Genomic DNA, 16,936 nt, shown 5'->3' with positions numbered 1-16,936 from the left:
CAAGACCAGCCCACGACTAGGGGTGTTACTGTGATCTCCAATACCCGGTGTAAGAGCAGCCCATAACTAGGGTGTTGTCGTGGGAAGGACACAGACCAACATCAACCCAGATTTGGACTCAGGCCCCAACTCTTCCCAGCTGAGTGACCTTGGACAACCTATTTAATTTTCTGATTTTCAATTTCCTTGCTGGAAAAAGAAGACATTAGCTGGGTTCTGCTGAGGCTTGAATGAAAGCAGAGAACCTGCCCACACTGGGTCTTTGCTCTCCTGACCTTGGCGCTCGGTGGTATGTCTCTTCTTTGCTTCTAGACTGTCCCATTTTTGCCCCACATTTAGTTTTTTATTTTTTAAACAACCGCATTTTAAAACTGGGGAATATTGAAAAATGTATGTTTGAGGCTGGTGGTGGCTGAGGGCATTCCAACTTGTTTTAACTTATTTTCAATGAATGATCCTTATTACCAAACAGATTCTGTATCTCAAGTTGGCTGCGGTGTCTCACCCTGTAGTTCCAGCCACTCTGGAGATGGAGGTGGGAACAACACTTGAGCCCAGGCACTTTAACTCAGGCAACAGAGGGCCATCCCATCTCATAAAAACAAAACAAAACAAACTTTAAAAGAAGTCTCTCTATTTTGGCATAGAAGTTCAGGCTGTGTCTTGAGTGATTTGGTGGGTGAGGGCTTTAGGACCCAAACCACCATTTGTCTTGAGGTAGTTAGACAATCTCTGCATTCATATCTGCTTCACTGTGTGTAACATGTAGACATATAGATGTTTGCCTGGAGGTCATTCAGCACTTGATCAGAGCTCATCTCTGCCGGGGTGAAATAGGAGAGAGTGCAGCAGTGTCGTAGTCAGGAGCAGGTGCAGGGACCCCAAGGTGCTACAGGAGTAGAGATGTACTTTGATCTGGGACTTGGGACCACATTTTGGTGGTAGGTCTTCCCCCACATCTTCACATTGGCATATAGGCTCTGGGAAACCAAGAGTTGTCATGAAATGGTGAATGCCAGAGGCACCTGGTCTCGTCTCTCTTATCCTTGTATAGTTCATACCTATGATGAAGTTTTTGAGGTTGTCCATGATACACGTATACGAGGAAAACTGACTTTTCACGTTTATTCCATTCATTCTTTCATTGAATAATTCTTTGATTTTGGACTATGCTGTAGACACGTTGTTCGTGGCATGCAAGTGAGTGAATCCCTGGCCCTGTGCTTACTGGGCTAAGTGTAGTGAGAAATATACCTTCAAACAGCAAGTGGGTGATGTGCTGCCCCTGGGGTGTCCCCAGGCACTTTGACAGCTCAGAGGGAACAGGCCTGTGTTGATAGGATGGAGGGGAAGAAATCCTTTCCGGAGGGATGATGTTTGTGGTTGGCTGTGAAGGCCGAGGTGTTGGCAGCCTGACTTCTCGTCTCAGCCCTGTGTTTGCACTCAGCCTTGGCTTGTCTCCTGACTCCTACCCAGTTTCCTCACCTCTGACATGGGAAGACGGCAGCCGGCTTTCTTACTGAAGTGAGATAACAGTGACACTGTCCCATAAACAGGGACATTCATCTGTCCCCAGGTTCTCCTTTGTGCCTCAGCAGCCTGAGCCTGCAAGATGGAGGGTCATCAGGGTTTAGGGTTCAGGGCATGGCTGTGAATTTCAGGTTTGGGAACGGGGAACAGTATGTGTGAAGGCTGCAAGGAAGAGGTTCTAAAAGCAGCCAGTGTGGCTGGAGCGCAGCAGGTAGAAGAAAGAGGCTGCTGAAGCTGTGGACCTGCCCGCATGGCAGGAGTGTTGCCTTTCTTCTTCAGCAGAGTGGGAAGCCTTTGAGGGTTTCGAGCTAAAGATGGGGAGAAAGACAGAAGAACAAGTCTGTGTTTTCCAAAGATCATTGTGAAGGAACAGCTTTTCTCCGAAGGAAGAGACGTATCAAATCTGAAGAGTTTTCTCTCAGCTGGGACCTTGCGACAGGCCCCACCCTGATATACGCAGAAACCTGGCAAAGACTTACACAGAGACCCATGTCCCTGTGAGTTTAAATGATTACACATTATAATCATGCTAATAAGCTATTATCAACATGTTCCATCCGCCTACCCTGAAAAACATGTCTCTATAACTAAAATGTGGGGAAAGATGTGTACGGCGATGGTTTTTATATGACTAAGAGTCAGCAAAGCATCAAAGACGATTAGATTTATTTATAATTGCCGTCTGGGCGTCCTGCTGTGCCAGTAAGACGTGGATGAGTAATAAAGACATTGATAATTAATTCCCATCCCATAATTTTTGCCTTTTTGATAGTAAAATTACTAAGCATGTTGTTCTAATTAATATTTTCACATAATCATGTTCATTTGACAGACATACTGAGTTAGACAACTTTTTGGGTAACAGTTCTATTGAGATAACAAGTCACATATCATACAGCCCATTCGTTGAACTTTTCTTGAGGCATTTTTGTTCTGAAATAGGTTGCCGTTCATTTCGACTTGAAGAAACATCGTCCTGCTGAGGGCATTCCAACCTGAACTGTTAATAAAATTCTTAAAGCAATACCTAGATTTGGAAATGAACCGTGAATGGAATGTATCATGTTCAAAACATGATAATGAGATCTCCTATGATAGATTATCACAGAAAATATTAAAAAAAATTATTATTCCCTGGTATAAATCTGTCTTGCATACAGAAACTTTTACTATCTTTTCAGGCAATGTCTCCATCTAACGTGAATGTCGAGTCTTGGCATTGTATTTCACACGTGTTGTGTCTGGACATCTAATCCACATTTAAGAACAACCAGAGTGGTAAAATATTGTAAAGCGTCCGCTGGCTGCCTTGTGCAAATGCTGCGAGTTTTGAGAACTTCCTGAACTACACATTGGAACATGAAGAGAAGCAAAAAATGTAGAGACCTGGCTGTTCATTGTGTGAGGATCAAGAGCATTTGTGTATTGGAAGGGAAGGAATTGAGCTGTTCATTAGCCTTTTTCCCAGTGTCCCTGCTGCTCAAATCCTCTCTGTACTCTGAAGCAACTCCCATCACTTGCCATGGCCACGTTCACACTGAAGAGCCCTCAAATGCCCAGGGCTTTCAGACACAGCTGTTTATTGTTTTAAGGACTTAGGGCAAGAGATATGGGGAAGCATTTCCCCGGACTTAGGATGGCTCTACCCTGTAGCATAAAACTGCATAAACATTTGGCAGACGCTTTCCAAGTCCGTCCCCATCAACCAACTCATTGGGACATGGACTGATACTCCCCAAAGGTCCCTTCTTTCCCAGTGTGTTCCTCTAAAAGACTGCTGACTGCGTTTTTCTCTTGTTTTGTCTCCTAGGAACTGGGGAAAGTGGGAAAAGCACCTTCATCAAACAAATGAGAATTATCCACGGGTCTGGTTACAGTGATGAAGACAGAAAGGGGTTCACGAGGCTGGTTTACCAAAACATATTCACCGCCATGCAAGCCATGATCAGAGCAATGGACGCCCTGAGGATACAGTATGTGTGTGAGCAGAATAAGGTACAGCTTTGGGGGGCCGTGCTAGTGAAGGTGTGTCTGCCTGCTCTTGTTAGCAGACATCTTTGAGCAAAACCGTGGTGCTTTGGTGGGGTGCCAGAAGACGCTCCCCAGCTCACACCTAGGGTGGAGATAATGGAGAGGAATTTGGGGAATTTTGTTTCTTTGTAGTCTTCCTGCTGCAGGAGTTCTACCACCCCACTCCGGAGGCTACCCAGGGTGCGGGGATTCAGAAGATTTGGCCATGATTTAGGTTGCTTATTTCAGGCATGAGAGAAGGAAGGCACGTACATTTTGTCTTTCCACTAAGAAACCCAGTTAATGTCTTCACTGGAGCAGTGGAGACGCTGGGTTTACAATGGCTGGCTTTTCAAGAATTCCCAGTCTCAGGAAATAGTTTCACTAATGTGCTGCAGCCGGCGCAGAGAAATCAGTGGGTTTTGTTTGTTTATGTTGGGAGCTGGCCCTTCTTGGGAACTAAGTGACACTCTTGAGAGCAATGCTTTGTCCCAGCAATGTGCTGTCTCATAAAGGGATGGTATCAAGCTGGCACTGGCTTTCTTATCACCACTGGTTATTTCAGATCTAAACAATGACACAGGAGGGTGGGAAGGGGGGATTGCAATATGGTATACTGGAATGCAAATCCATAGGAAAGTAATGCTTGCTACCTCTGAGTTCATCAAAAATCTAGGTTAGAAATAAAGAGTCTATTTAAAATAATTAATACCAGGTTACACATGACACAGAGAAAAATTCTGTGTCAGATGGGTCTCCTGTGGCTCTAAAAAGAATTTAGCTACTGAAATGCCAGAATTACATGGGTTTCAGTAGAGCCCCCCAAGGACAACTTTATCATGAATTCGTGGCGCCTGTATTCACATATAGTTTATATGTTGTATATGACAAAGAGTTTCAAGGCAATCAAACAGTCTAAATTTTCTACTTCTCAGGGACTGAATTACCTAGGGAAACACAGTGTGTGTCAAATTTTAGGCTTATCTTTACATTATCCCTGCAACCTCACATCTCTGCCATCCATCCTTCCCTTGCTCTCTTGAGGAAATGAAGAAACATGTCTTGCCTATAGTTTCAACCTTCAGCCATGTGGAGGGTGAATGAGCCAATGGCATATCTGGTGCCAAGTAACATGAGAGGTGCATATTGACCCACTGGGAGAGTCTAGATTTGCGTGTGATGGTTCCTTTATGCATTGCTTTTGAATGCATGCAATATCTTTTTCAGAGCCTGTGGTTCTTTTTTACTTACCCTATGTAATGTGTTCTAAATAAGTAGGCTTTCTGTGGAGATTTAAGATTATTTCAGAGGAGAGGCATAGCAGGAAACTTTCTTGTGCTGATTTTAGTTAATCTCTTTTCCCCTGTTGTAAAATGGTTTTTCTTTACCAATCATCGTGAGCTGACAGGCAAAGCTTGGAATTCGGAGATGGATTTGGAACCAGATCTATTTGGAAGAAAAGGCTCAAGTGTTAAGCCACTTCTGCTTACTTTGGCAGGGAGTGTTTGCAAAACCTAATCAAGCTCGGTGATGAAGGCCTCCGGGTTTTGTTTTCCTTCCTGGCCTTCTAGAAGTACTCAGTTTATTTTTTATTGATTTTGAGATAGAGTCTCCCTTTGTTGTCTTGGTAGAGTGCTGTTGTGTCATAGCTCACAGCAACCTCAAACTCTTGGGCTCAAGCCATCCTCTTGCCTCAGTTTTTCATTTTTAGTAGAGATGGGGTGTCACTCTTGCTTAGCTGTTCTCGAACTCCTGAGCTCAAGTGATCCACCCACCTCTGCCTCCCTGAGTGCTTGGACTATAGGCATGAGCCACCATGCCTGGTTCTCAGTTTATATAATATTTTATTTTATTTTATTTTATTTTATTTATTTATTTAGAGACAGAATCTCACTTTGTCACCCCTGGTAGACTGCCATGGCGTCACAGCTCATAGCAACCTCCAGCTCTTGGGCTTAGGCGATTCTCTTGCCTCAGCCTCCCAAGTAGCTGGGACTATAGACGCCCGCCACAATGCCACTATTTTTTGTTACAGTTTGGGCGGGGCTGGGTTTGAACCCGCCACCCTCAGTATATGGGGCCGGTGCCCTAGTCACTGAGCCACAGGGGCTGCCCTATATAATATTTTAAACAAAATGGTTTCATGGGATTTGACACCTACCGTTTTCTTCTCTTTTTCTTGATCTTCTTTACATGGGCCATATTCCTTTGCCCGTTAATGTGCTCTAGTTTCATAGGGCTGTTCCGGATGCTAAAAGTCCCAAATCGAGGTGTATTGGTTCTAACTGGAGGCTCTGAAGAACATCTGATCCCAGCTTCTCCCTTAGCTTCTGGCTGTTGGAAATAGTTGGTGCCTCTGTGTTTGTTTTCAAATTTCCCTCTCATTAGGACTCCGGGCACTAGGTAAAGGCCCCCCCATCCACCATTGAACTAGTGTAGTCTTCCTTCTGGCTTCCCAAGATTCATGTCCATCCCACCTGCAAAATCACTCTGTGATCACTCTGTCCCAACATCCCTAAAAATCTTAACCCATTGTAGCATCAACTCTAAGACCCAAATCTAATCTAAATATCAACTCAAGACGTTCAAAATCTTATTAACTAAATTAGTTGTGGGTGAAACTCTGGGTGTGAAGCATCCAGGACCTGCTGTTCTTCCTGTCTCCCCATTTGCCACATGGGGCTCCATGGCTCCCTTCTCAACGCCTACCTTCTTTCTACTTCAAGTTATCTAGATTTATGTTCCATAAGTTTTCTCTTAACCCTCAGACAGATGCCTGGAATGAGCCACCTGCTGAAATGGCAGAAGATTGAGTGGAAAGAACACTGGATTGGCTCTCCCAAATCTGGGTTCTGCTTATGGTTTCCCTGTACGTCTACAGCAGGGATCGGCAAACTTTTCTAGAAGGGGCCAAAGAGCAAATATTTTTGGCTTTGTGGGTTATATGGAATCAGTGACTCAGCTCTGCTGTTGGAGCACAGAAAGTAGCCATGGGCAATAGCTAATGAGTGTGGTTCAATTGTAAACTTTATTCAAAAACTATTCTTGATTCACAGGCCATACAAAAATCCACTCATGCCACGGGCAAATTTAGTCTGTGGGTTGTGTGTTTGATGACCCTGGTCCTAGGAGACACTGTCCCTGCTCTATTTTTCTATTTCCTCATCTGTTAAATGCAGACAACACAGGGTCTATCTACTTTACAAGACAACATGAGCAAAAGGAATGCCTTTACAAATTAAGTGGCACTCAAATTATGTAATGTTATTATTGGGGCAAGTTCAAAAATCAGCAATGGACTTTTGTTTTTCCTATTATTTGTTTATGTCATTTTATCCATTCTTTTTTTGTTTTCCTGTATGCTATTCTAATCATTTTCTCCAAGTGCTACTTCTAATTCCAAACATGAAATTGCAACAAGGTACCACACTTAGGTCATCAGATGGTAAAATGATTAGTGGACATTTTTCAGTAATATCCAATCATTAGTTTAGAAAGCATAGATTCTTTACAAAGTATTGCATCACTCGCAATAATTGACTAGTTAAAGCAGGGATAAACAAAACCTTAATTAGTTTTTACTTCTACAATGATGTATTTTTTCCCTCACTACTTACCTTTTTTTTTTTTTTGAGACAGAGTTTTACTATGTTGCCTTTGGTAGAGTGCTGTGGCCTCACAGCTCACAGCAACCTCAAACTCTTGGGCTTAAGCAATTGTCTTGCCTCAAGACAATTTAGCTTCCCAAGTAGCTGGGACTACAGGTACCTGCCACAATGCCCGTCTATTTCTTTGTTGCAGTTTCATTGTTGTTTAGCAGACCTGGGCCAGGTTCAAGCCCACCAGCCCCGGTGTATGTGGCTGGCTCCCTACCCACTGAGCTACGGGCGCTGCCTTCCCTCACTACTTACTGCTGAGTATTTATTGTAATTATCTAGAATCTTTTATTGTTTTTTGTTTGTTTGTTTTGTTTTGTTTTTTAAAGAACTGGGAATGCTTTCTTTAAAGTATATAGAAGAAAATTAAAAGTCACTTTAGAGGGTTTTATTTCAAATGTTAGTGCTGGGCTCAGTTAGGTTGGTAAAACTGTTTGCCTATTATTTGACAGACTGCTTATTAAAGGGAATTTATCACAAACTTAGTTGAGCATTTGTTTTTTAACCAACATATTTTTTCAATTAAGATATAGCCTTGAAGATTATCTTCTTACATCTTGCCTGCTTAATTTTTTTTCAAGAAATGATTCATATGTTTTCGCTCACTCTGCTGATAAGCCTTAGTTTTTATGAATGTCTCCCAAGGGTATTTTACGAGCACATATTAGAATTTATGACTCCTTGAATAAATAGAACAACAGCATTTGTTCAGCAGCAGAGATCCTAAGTCTGAGTGAGCTTGTAACTCATGTTTACTTGTGATGATTTCACAGAAGCCAGAAGAGCTTCATATTTGTTGCTGTCTGTAGCATCTTGAACTTGAGAAACTCTCATTCTATAGACCTGTCCCACAGTGAAGGATGTGATTGGCTGATGTAGATGTAGAATTTCCCAACAGCATAGGGCAGCCCCACCTGACTTCTCCAATGCGTTTCAGTTCTATGTTCAGTGCTCTCCAGGAAAAAAAAAAGTCTAGGGATCCTCGCACCTGGCCATGCCAGATTTCCATATAACTTAAACAGATTTAACTGTAAGAGATTATGGTGAAAAAAAATAATTGAGAAAAAAATAATAATTGAATGGTAAAAAGATTATTTTGCCTGCCATTCCACGCTGAGTACCTAGCTAAGAAGACAATGTTTCTAGATGTGTGAGGGCTGAACTTCCGTTAAGAAAGCATCTGATTCTTCCATTAGAAGCTTTTGCAGAATTCAAAGTCCCAGTTGGCACTGTGGTCTTGGGCCTTCCAGCCAACCACAACTCTTGAAATGCTATTTTTTTTAGTTGAACTGACTCACAGGGCCTCTGTTAGTTCTGTTTGAAGTTTTGCAAGTCCCTCAGAGCTCCTCCTCTCCTTGGTGCTGGGTTTATCAGGCAGTCGAACATCCAAAGCAATGGTTCTCCATCTTAGCTGCACATTAGAATCACCAGTGGGGTTTTTATGCTGATGCCCAGAGATTCAGGGGGAATATTCTAGAATGCAGCTTGAGGATTTGCATTGATTTTTTTTTTTAGCTGCTTCCCAGGTGATCTAATTGAGCAGCCAAGGTTGAGAAGCACCGAGATAATATTTGTCTCAACATTATTTAGAGATATTCAGTTTGGATTCTGTGATTCTGCTTTCTTACCAACTTTCCCTAGCAGGCAGGGAGACTTGTCATCTTCTCCATAGAATGACCTAATTAGGCATTGGGAACGTTTGTTTTGTTCAGCCCATTTAGGCTGTCTTGGTTAGACTAGGTGATGGTCTTGATAGCATCTCTAGGTGGCATCTTTGAATCACAGATTCTGGGTTTATTTCCTTTGAGTCTCCCAGGGGCCCAGCACAGCTTCATATCCAGAGCTTCCAGCAATGGGGTGAGGACTGGAAGAAAAACCTGCATCTCATTCTCTCCAGGCCCCATCAGTAGTGCCTTCTCGCCCTTCTTTTCCTGTTGTTGCTACATGGAAATTATAACTTCTTTTTGATCATTAAAACAACCAAAGATGCAGGCTTTGTTGATTGCAGGCCCAAGGTATAGGTCTTCTTATAATCGAAATACCATGCAATTTTGTTTGTGAGAAAATAGAGACATTAAATTAGGAAATTAAGTAGTTACATATTTTTACTCATAATTATTAAATATTTTTATTTATTGATATGGTAATTTATCAAGCATAAAATGTAAGCATCACACATCTAATTCACATTTAAGCAGGAACATCTGGTATTTATGAGGCAGAATCACAGGAGAGTACATTTTTATTTATTTATTTATTTTTTTTTTGAGACAGAGCCTCAAGCTGTCCCCCTGGGTAGAGTGCCGTGGCATTACAGCTCACAGCAACCTCCAACTCCTGGGCTCAAGCGAGGAGAGTACATTTTTAATATCAAAACCCCTTTGACAATATTTCACATCTATGCATATATAATTCCTCTGGCTTAACTTTTCCTTCTCAGAAGGTAGAAGGGTGAATTTCCAGGAGAGTTTGTTAAAGACGCATATGAGGAAATCAGGCACAGTTAAGTAAAGAGGTCAATTTATGTCACTTTTTAATAGAAGAGTTTCTCAGGGCTTGGAGTATTTTAAAACCCTCTTATTTTCTAATTTTTAAAACATCTGTTTAAATATATTTTTCAGTCCTACTTCCTTGTCCAATTTTAAAAGTCATATTCTGCACGAACCTTTGGAAACAGTGAGACCAATGTTCCAACTTTGGCTGTGGCCCAAGGTTGCTGGTTCTCTGGCAAATGTTAAACTCAGGCCTTTGCTTCCTATGTCTTGTTGGATATTAAAAATTGCGTGGGCTAGACACAGTGGCTCATTTCTGTAATCCCAATACTTTGGGAGGCCAAGGGGGAAAGATCCCTTGAGACAAGATGTTTGAGACCAGAAGTTTAAGACCAGCCTGGACAACATAGCAAGACCCCATATCTACAAAATATTTAGAAATTAGTCAGGCATGGTGGTACATATCTGTAGTCCTAGCTACTTGGAGGTTGAAGTGGGACAATTGCTTGAGCCCTGGAATTTGAGGCTGCAGTGAATTAGGATTGTACCAGTGCACTCCAGCCTAGGTGACAGAGTAAGACCCTGTTTCTATAAATAAAAAGCTAGCTAGCTAGCTAGTACATTTTTCTCCTTACAAAGCACTTGGAGTTCATTCTACCTAGTGTCTTAACAACAACAGATTCTCCATCAAAATCCTAGGCAGGAGCTTTTCTGTTTATTGCAATAGTTCTCTGATTAATCAGTGTTTCCTCTGGTGTGAAAATTACTATAATCAGAGCTTGAAATGTAAGAGTCTGGAAAATGGGAAAGAATGGGGTGGGGGAAAAACTGGTTTCTTCTGTAATGGCCATCACAAGTCAATCTGATCACCTGGAACCCTTTGTACCTGAACTGGGAAATACTGGTGTTCTGGGACTGATGATGAATAATGACATTGACTTGACCATCAAAATGTTAATTTCCTCCATTACCTCAAAACTTAGATGTGAATAAACCACCCACATTCCAAGAAATGCTTAAAAAAAACCCATGGAAAAAGAGAAACCCCACAAAGTTGCAAACAATCCAGAAACTGGTGTGACGGTCAGTCTATCTGATGAGCTGTTCATCCATCCACCATATGTTAACTGTTTGTCCTGAGCCTTTTAAATTCCATCCAACTTTATTGCTGTCTTAAAAAGGGGAACATGTGAAACACCCTCATGATTCAAAACTCTTGAAAGAACATTAGAGTCGTCATCAGATGCTAGTTGGATTCTTGTTAGCAGAGGTGTCCCAGTGCTCTGCTCCGCTCAAAGCCACCTTCTCCGCACATTCACTTTCCTCAATGATGTCACTGCCACAAACACGTGCCAGGAGGTAAATTCCCTGTTTGGATTGTTTTGGACAATCCTGGCGAAGGATTCAGGTGTTCATCTGGGGTTACTGAATCTAGGGACAGATTTCCTCATTAACTAGTTAATAAGCTCTGCAATATTATCCCAGGTAAATATTCTAGAAGGCATCTCCTTTATATCACAAAGCAGTTTTTAAAGGTGGCAGTGGGAGGAGGGGGAGATGTTTTGAATGGAATACAGTAACTCATCTAATGGAATTAGATTTTTTTAAACCAGGAAACCTACCTTTAGAGTAAAATTCATTTTCATTAGAAGCCAGAACAGTTTACTTTTTTCACTGACACTTCTTTTTTTTGCTTTTTTGTTTGTTTTGTTTTGTTTGTTTTTAAGCCAGGATGTGGTTTTCTTTAATGATACTGAATCTCGTATCATACAGGCCAGCACGGAGCCTATTACTCACCCTAACAGGCGCCTTGCCTTAATTCAGTCAGCCCTACTCCGAGCACAACCTGGGAGGTGATTCAATAGGAATCATAAAAATCAGGCCTGTTTGGCGCTATGGTACAATTGGAAAAAACAGGCTGGAGAGGCTTCCACTGGTTCCCAGCCCTGAATGCCTCCGCCAGGATAAATGTTAAAGGGACTGGGATGCGATCAGGGGCTGCCTAGATTTGGAGTGCTAAAGATACAGGCATGACAAGGCTGGCAGGGCCCCCGAAACGCCCCTCTGCCCGCGGTCCCAGCCGGTCCTCAACCTCAGATTCGTCCATACACTGCTTGGTGTTGCCCGCCGGATCTGCCGCTGTGTCTGGCACTTGTCCTGGCCCTGCGGGGACATGGACGATGACTTTGTGGATCCTTTTCTTCCCGTCTCTGGCCTGGGCCATCTTGTTGCTCAGTGTCAGCAGCTGCCGCTGCACACGCTGGCTCTTCTCGCTGTCCTCGAGTGGTCCGGGATGCCCTGGCCGGACAGCTCCGTGCTGTAAAACATGGGCTCTTCCTCTTCCTGCAGGCCCTCTGGCAGGTGGCAGGCGACCTGACCTGCTCCTTACAGGAGGGGCAGCGGGTCGGGGGCGCGGTCTTCGTCAGGCGCAGCTCCTCCTGGGTTTTCACCGGGTCTTCCTGGCCTTGTCCGGCCTTGTGCTGCTGCTCAGCGACCTCATCCTCCTTGCACGCCTGGCCACCTGCAGGAGGCCGATCTTGGCCGTGTACTCTGCACGCCGCGCCGCCAGCTGCGCCTGGGTCTTCCTGATCCTCTGCCTGTGTCTCCAGCTCCTCCTCGGGCTGCAGTGCGGCCATGAGGTTGGCTTCCAGGCGCTCGGCCGCCTGCTGCTTCCTCTCCTCCTCCAGATGCAAGGCGCAGAGAGTTCTTTCTCGGCCTTCCTGGTTTTCTCCGCGACATCCTGCAGCCCGAGCAGCAGTTCCTCCTCCCACATCATCTATTCTTTCTCTTTCAACAGTTTCTCTCCTTCTCAGTCTCCAGCTGTTGCCACTCCAGCTGTTTCTGGTGCTTGTCCTCCTGGGCCTGGGCCGCCTTCTGCACCTGGATGGCGTGGGGCTGCCTGCAGGGCATCTATGGCTGGCGGTTCCCCATTCAGGATCCACTTGTTAGTTCTCAGGGGGGCTTGATAACAAACTTTTTGTCACTGAAAGAGATGTTCCTGATTTCACTCTAAGGGAAGCCAATCTTTGGGGTCACCTTATCCTCATTCTCATAAATGCTCTGTACAAGGGCATCTGCTCCAAGCCAGATGTCTGTTCCTTTCTTGTTTTTGATCTTGAAATAGTTGATTCCATACATGTCTAGGTCCTGAGCAATCTTGAGATAGTCCAGCATAGCAGTGTCAGCATCCCATGGTGCTCTGAGGGCCACACCTGGATCTGGTCCTTCCACTGGTCCCTGGTAAGTGTGTGCTGCTCTGTAACCCTTTGAGGGATCAGCTACTCCAAGTTGAGGTACCCTGCCTCCTGCACTTCTTTCTTATATTCCCAAACTCAGCCTGCACAGTCATAGGTCAGTCAAGCTCATGGCTAAGGATTACTGATCCTTCACTTGGAGGAAGAAGAGTTTCTGAGTGATGTCCTGGATGAGCTCCTCAGCCAGGTCCTCAGTGTAAAACTTGGCTTGGATCTTGAACTGAAGCGGACTCTCCTTCCTGACCTCCTGGGCAGATAACCTTTTTATTGAGGTTCAGCCAGGTAGGAAATCCTTATTATCCACCTACTGGAGGCCAAAGTACCACACTTCCCAGAGTCCAATAGTCTTAATCATCCAATCAAAAAGTTCTTTTCCCATTGTATTTGGCTGATTGCAAACTCCAGCTCTGCATCCTGGACATGGGTGAGTTTCGGCAGCTTCACTCCTTGATGGGTTCCCTCAGTCTCCTGGACACACACTCCCCAGTGGCAGCCTTAGTCATCCTCACCCATGGCGCCTGCAGTGCATGGTGGGCTCCCGGCTTGATACTTCTTCTCCCCGACTGATACTTCTTTTTCGGAAGCTAGAATGTTTTCAGGGAGCTTTGCAACATTGTATTAATTTCTGTCATCTAAACTCTATCAGGTTTAATTAAGAATGATTTTTAGAGTAATGTGTAATAGCTTTCACATTTAACTATTGCTTTATATTTTCCCTCCATCAAATTTGAAAACATGTTGGCTCTTTCAGTCTATGATTAGACAGAAAGATATAGGCTCATTTTTTCATTTGGCCATTTATAGGATCCGGTTAGAAGTTATTTGTCTCTCTGTGTGACTGTACACATATCATTAAGGATAGAACAATGGCTGATTTTCATAAACTTTCTTTTATTTTTTTAAATTTTCTCTATACATATACATTCCTAAATTTTCTTTAAAAAATATACTGTCCAATCACTTGAATAGTTAAGACTGGGTTAATTGCAAAAAGGCTGAGAATAAGAATAACTATATTTTAGGTGCCTTTAGGCTTTACCTGCCTTCCATTTATTTTGAAGGCAGTGGAGTGGTTGAAGGCTGGCACGTGAGGGAGCCCATGTAGTTGACCTGTGGCCACCAGTTCTCCCCAAGGCTCTGATCTTCTGCCCCTCCTGTTGTATCTCTGTCATATGTTGACCTGGATGTCTTCCTGTTGAGCTGTATGGAGGCTTCCCTTTGCTTTGGAGGTTTATCACCATGATTATCATGATTTGGTTTTGCTGATAAGTGCAGCCCTCCATGATGTCAATAATTACCCCAAACAAGAAAGTCTTTCTTCTCAATGCTAAGTTAGCTCTCAGTATATTAGAATAGGACAACCTTTGGCATTAAATTGAATTCCTACGCAGTTATTTATTTCCTCAACAGTCTTGGACAGATCACCAAAGCTCTCAGTGTTTTTATTTCCTTCCTTCACTGAGGGATTTGTTGGTTTCTGGTGAAATTACAATATTTAAACATATGGGTAACCTACTTTCAGAAGCAAAAAATCACATTCTGCTGTGTCCTAAACCAGATGCCCTTTTCACCAAAGCTTTTACAGGACTTCTTAGTTAATAAAATACTTCATCAAATGTAATGTTATATACAGTATCTGTACTTTTTTTTTTTTTAAAGACAGAGTCTCACTATGTCACCCTCGGTAGAGTGCTGTGGCAGCACAGCTCACAGCAACCTCAAACTCTTGGGCTTAAGCAATTCTCTTGTCTCAGCCTCCCAAGTAGCTGGGACTACAGATGCCCACCACAACGCCCAGCTATTTATTTTGTTGTTGTAGTTGTCATTGTTTAGCAGGCCTGGGCCAGGTTCGAACCCGCCAGCTTTGGTGTATGTGGCTGGCGCCCTATGGACGCCACCCAGTATCTATACTTTATCAAAATTCCCTGTTTTACTTTATGTAATCCACGAGTTCTTTTCAGACACCTTAAAAAAAAAAATGGAATAACAACCAGAAAGACACGTACACCATATTTGCAGTAAAGAATCCATGTTCTATAGTGTGCACGGCTTACAGGTGTGTCCTCACCCTCTTCCTGCGGATAATACCTTATTTGAGGTATATCCTCTTTTCCCTGCTTCCCTTCTGTCTTTGCCTAGCTGAGTCTTTCACATCCTGCGTTAGAATGGAAGATCCAGGAAGGCCACGCCTGCTTTTACCCACTTTCATAGCTCCCGTGCCCAGCATGATTGCAGGCCAGTGTACCAAGAGCCTGTCCACTGAAGAACCAGTTTCTGGGGCAAAGGAATCTAATTTTTTATGAGCCCGTGCAGGTGACTTCAGGCTACTTTCTGGCCTTGTCTGAACTTATCTTGTCCTGAGTGTCCACCCTCATTTCCTCCACTGTGGGATTGCAGTTTCCTATTTATCTTGTGCCTCCTTGGTCGCTCGTGTCCTCTTTCCATCTGGAAACCTAGTCCCTTCGCACTCATAAATAGCTAACTTCATTTATTTCTCTCCAGTAAGACTTCCGATGTCGCAGAAGACTTTCTCTGACAGCCCCCTTCTTCTCTGCCCTCCCTTGAGTTAGGCTCTCTTTCCAGTATACCTGTAGTCCCTGGCATTTACCATCTTTCATTGTAATTCTTAACTTAGGCATCTCTCCCATTTTAGACTAAGCATCTTTGAGGAGGTCTTGTCCACCTCTGTATCCTTTGGGGCCCAATAAATGTTTGTGAAATGACATTAAAACCTTGTGTGAAGATGATAATATAAACCCAAAGCTATCTGAGGGCTTTTGCCCAGGCAATGATATCTACACCCTCAGAGGATTGCCTCTTTGAGTTTGGGATAATGAATTGGGCAAAAAGCAACAGGGGGTCCTCACAGCCACTATTCCACAAAATATTGGCAATTGGAAATATTGCTCTTCAATTATAGGATAACCATGAACCCTTGCATGGTCTTGGGCTTCTAAATCCAGCGTGGGAAGCTTGGAATTGGCAGTGCTTGGCTCTTGGGTCATGTTTGGTGCACTGTAAATGTACTCTGTGAAAGTTGAGACTGGGGCAGTGACTCAAGCTGAGTCACCAGGCAGCTGTTTTGAAATCCCACAGGGCTGAAAAACAGTGCCGAAGGGAACAACGGAATATTTATCAGCTAAACAAGAGATTCAGTAAATAATACCCTCTTCGCCAATGAAATTTTAAGGCAATTGAGAAATGACACCAAGAAGTAAGGTATAAGTGACCAAAATAATTATAGTGGTTAGTGTTGACACTCAGAGTGTGGTCCATAACCGGAGTTAGCACTTTCTGGTCCTGAACCCAGAAGGTGATAGACTTACCCATAAGGTCACCATTTGTTCTGGAAGACCTAAGCCTCTCCCAGTAGGCAGCATAAAAGAGAGGAACAAAAGAGGGGCAGGAGTCAAGAGGAATGTTACTCGATTGATGTGCCCCATGGACAGGACTGAGTGTGTCCTATGTCACAGACCAGTCACAGGCCGTTTCTTCTAGCATTTAGCTCCCTGAATGGGGAGGACTATATATATTTCTGGGCGCTAAAATGAGTACAAATGCATGCCAGGTACCCCCATGCCAGTCTCTTTATTGAAAATACGTAGAAATATTTTTGATATATTGAAAATAAATCATTTGATCCTAAACAATGTGGTCCCCTACATTAGAGATGTGGACGCTGAGGTCTGTGGAGGCTAAATAACTTCCCTATGATCACGCAGGTATCCCATGTCAGCTGGAAATGAGCCCAGGTAGCCAGCCATCCTAGGCAGAGCCACTAACCACGGTGCTTCATGCTTCTTGGTGGGTGAGTTGAGGCCACATGCAGTGCTAGGTCATTGCTTACGGGTCTGATTATGAAAGCTGTAAGTGAGGTAGATGGAGCATTCTCTGTCTCAAAATCCCTGTTGCTGGACACTTTCATGAATTCCTTTCTCCCTAGCTAGGAGCCAACTGGCTTACACAATTATCAGTATTGCCTTTATCAGTCTTT

At 43.5% G+C, this 16,936-nt stretch overlaps 1 protein-coding gene across 1 annotated transcript in view; it reads left to right on the top strand.

The window, feature by feature from the left end:
• The window catches only part of GNA14 (G protein subunit alpha 14), a 197,129-nt gene that overhangs the window by 106,630 nt on the left and 73,563 nt on the right, over nucleotides 1-16,936 (top strand). The window contains exon 2 of the mRNA XM_003782965.1: nucleotides 3,341-3,525. Coding sequence (XP_003783013.1) covers nucleotides 3,341-3,525 — 185 coding nt within the window. The remainder of the gene's footprint in view (nucleotides 1-3,340; nucleotides 3,526-16,936) is intronic.

The sequence above is a fragment of the Otolemur garnettii genome, unplaced genomic scaffold, assembly GCF_000181295.1.
Source record: "Otolemur garnettii isolate 467f Iridium unplaced genomic scaffold, OtoGar3 scaffold00006, whole genome shotgun sequence".
NCBI classification, from domain to species: domain Eukaryota; kingdom Metazoa; phylum Chordata; class Mammalia; order Primates; family Galagidae; genus Otolemur; species Otolemur garnettii.
The sequence above is the reverse complement of the archived record's forward strand: the minus strand, read 5'-3'. Positions and strand labels throughout refer to the sequence as shown.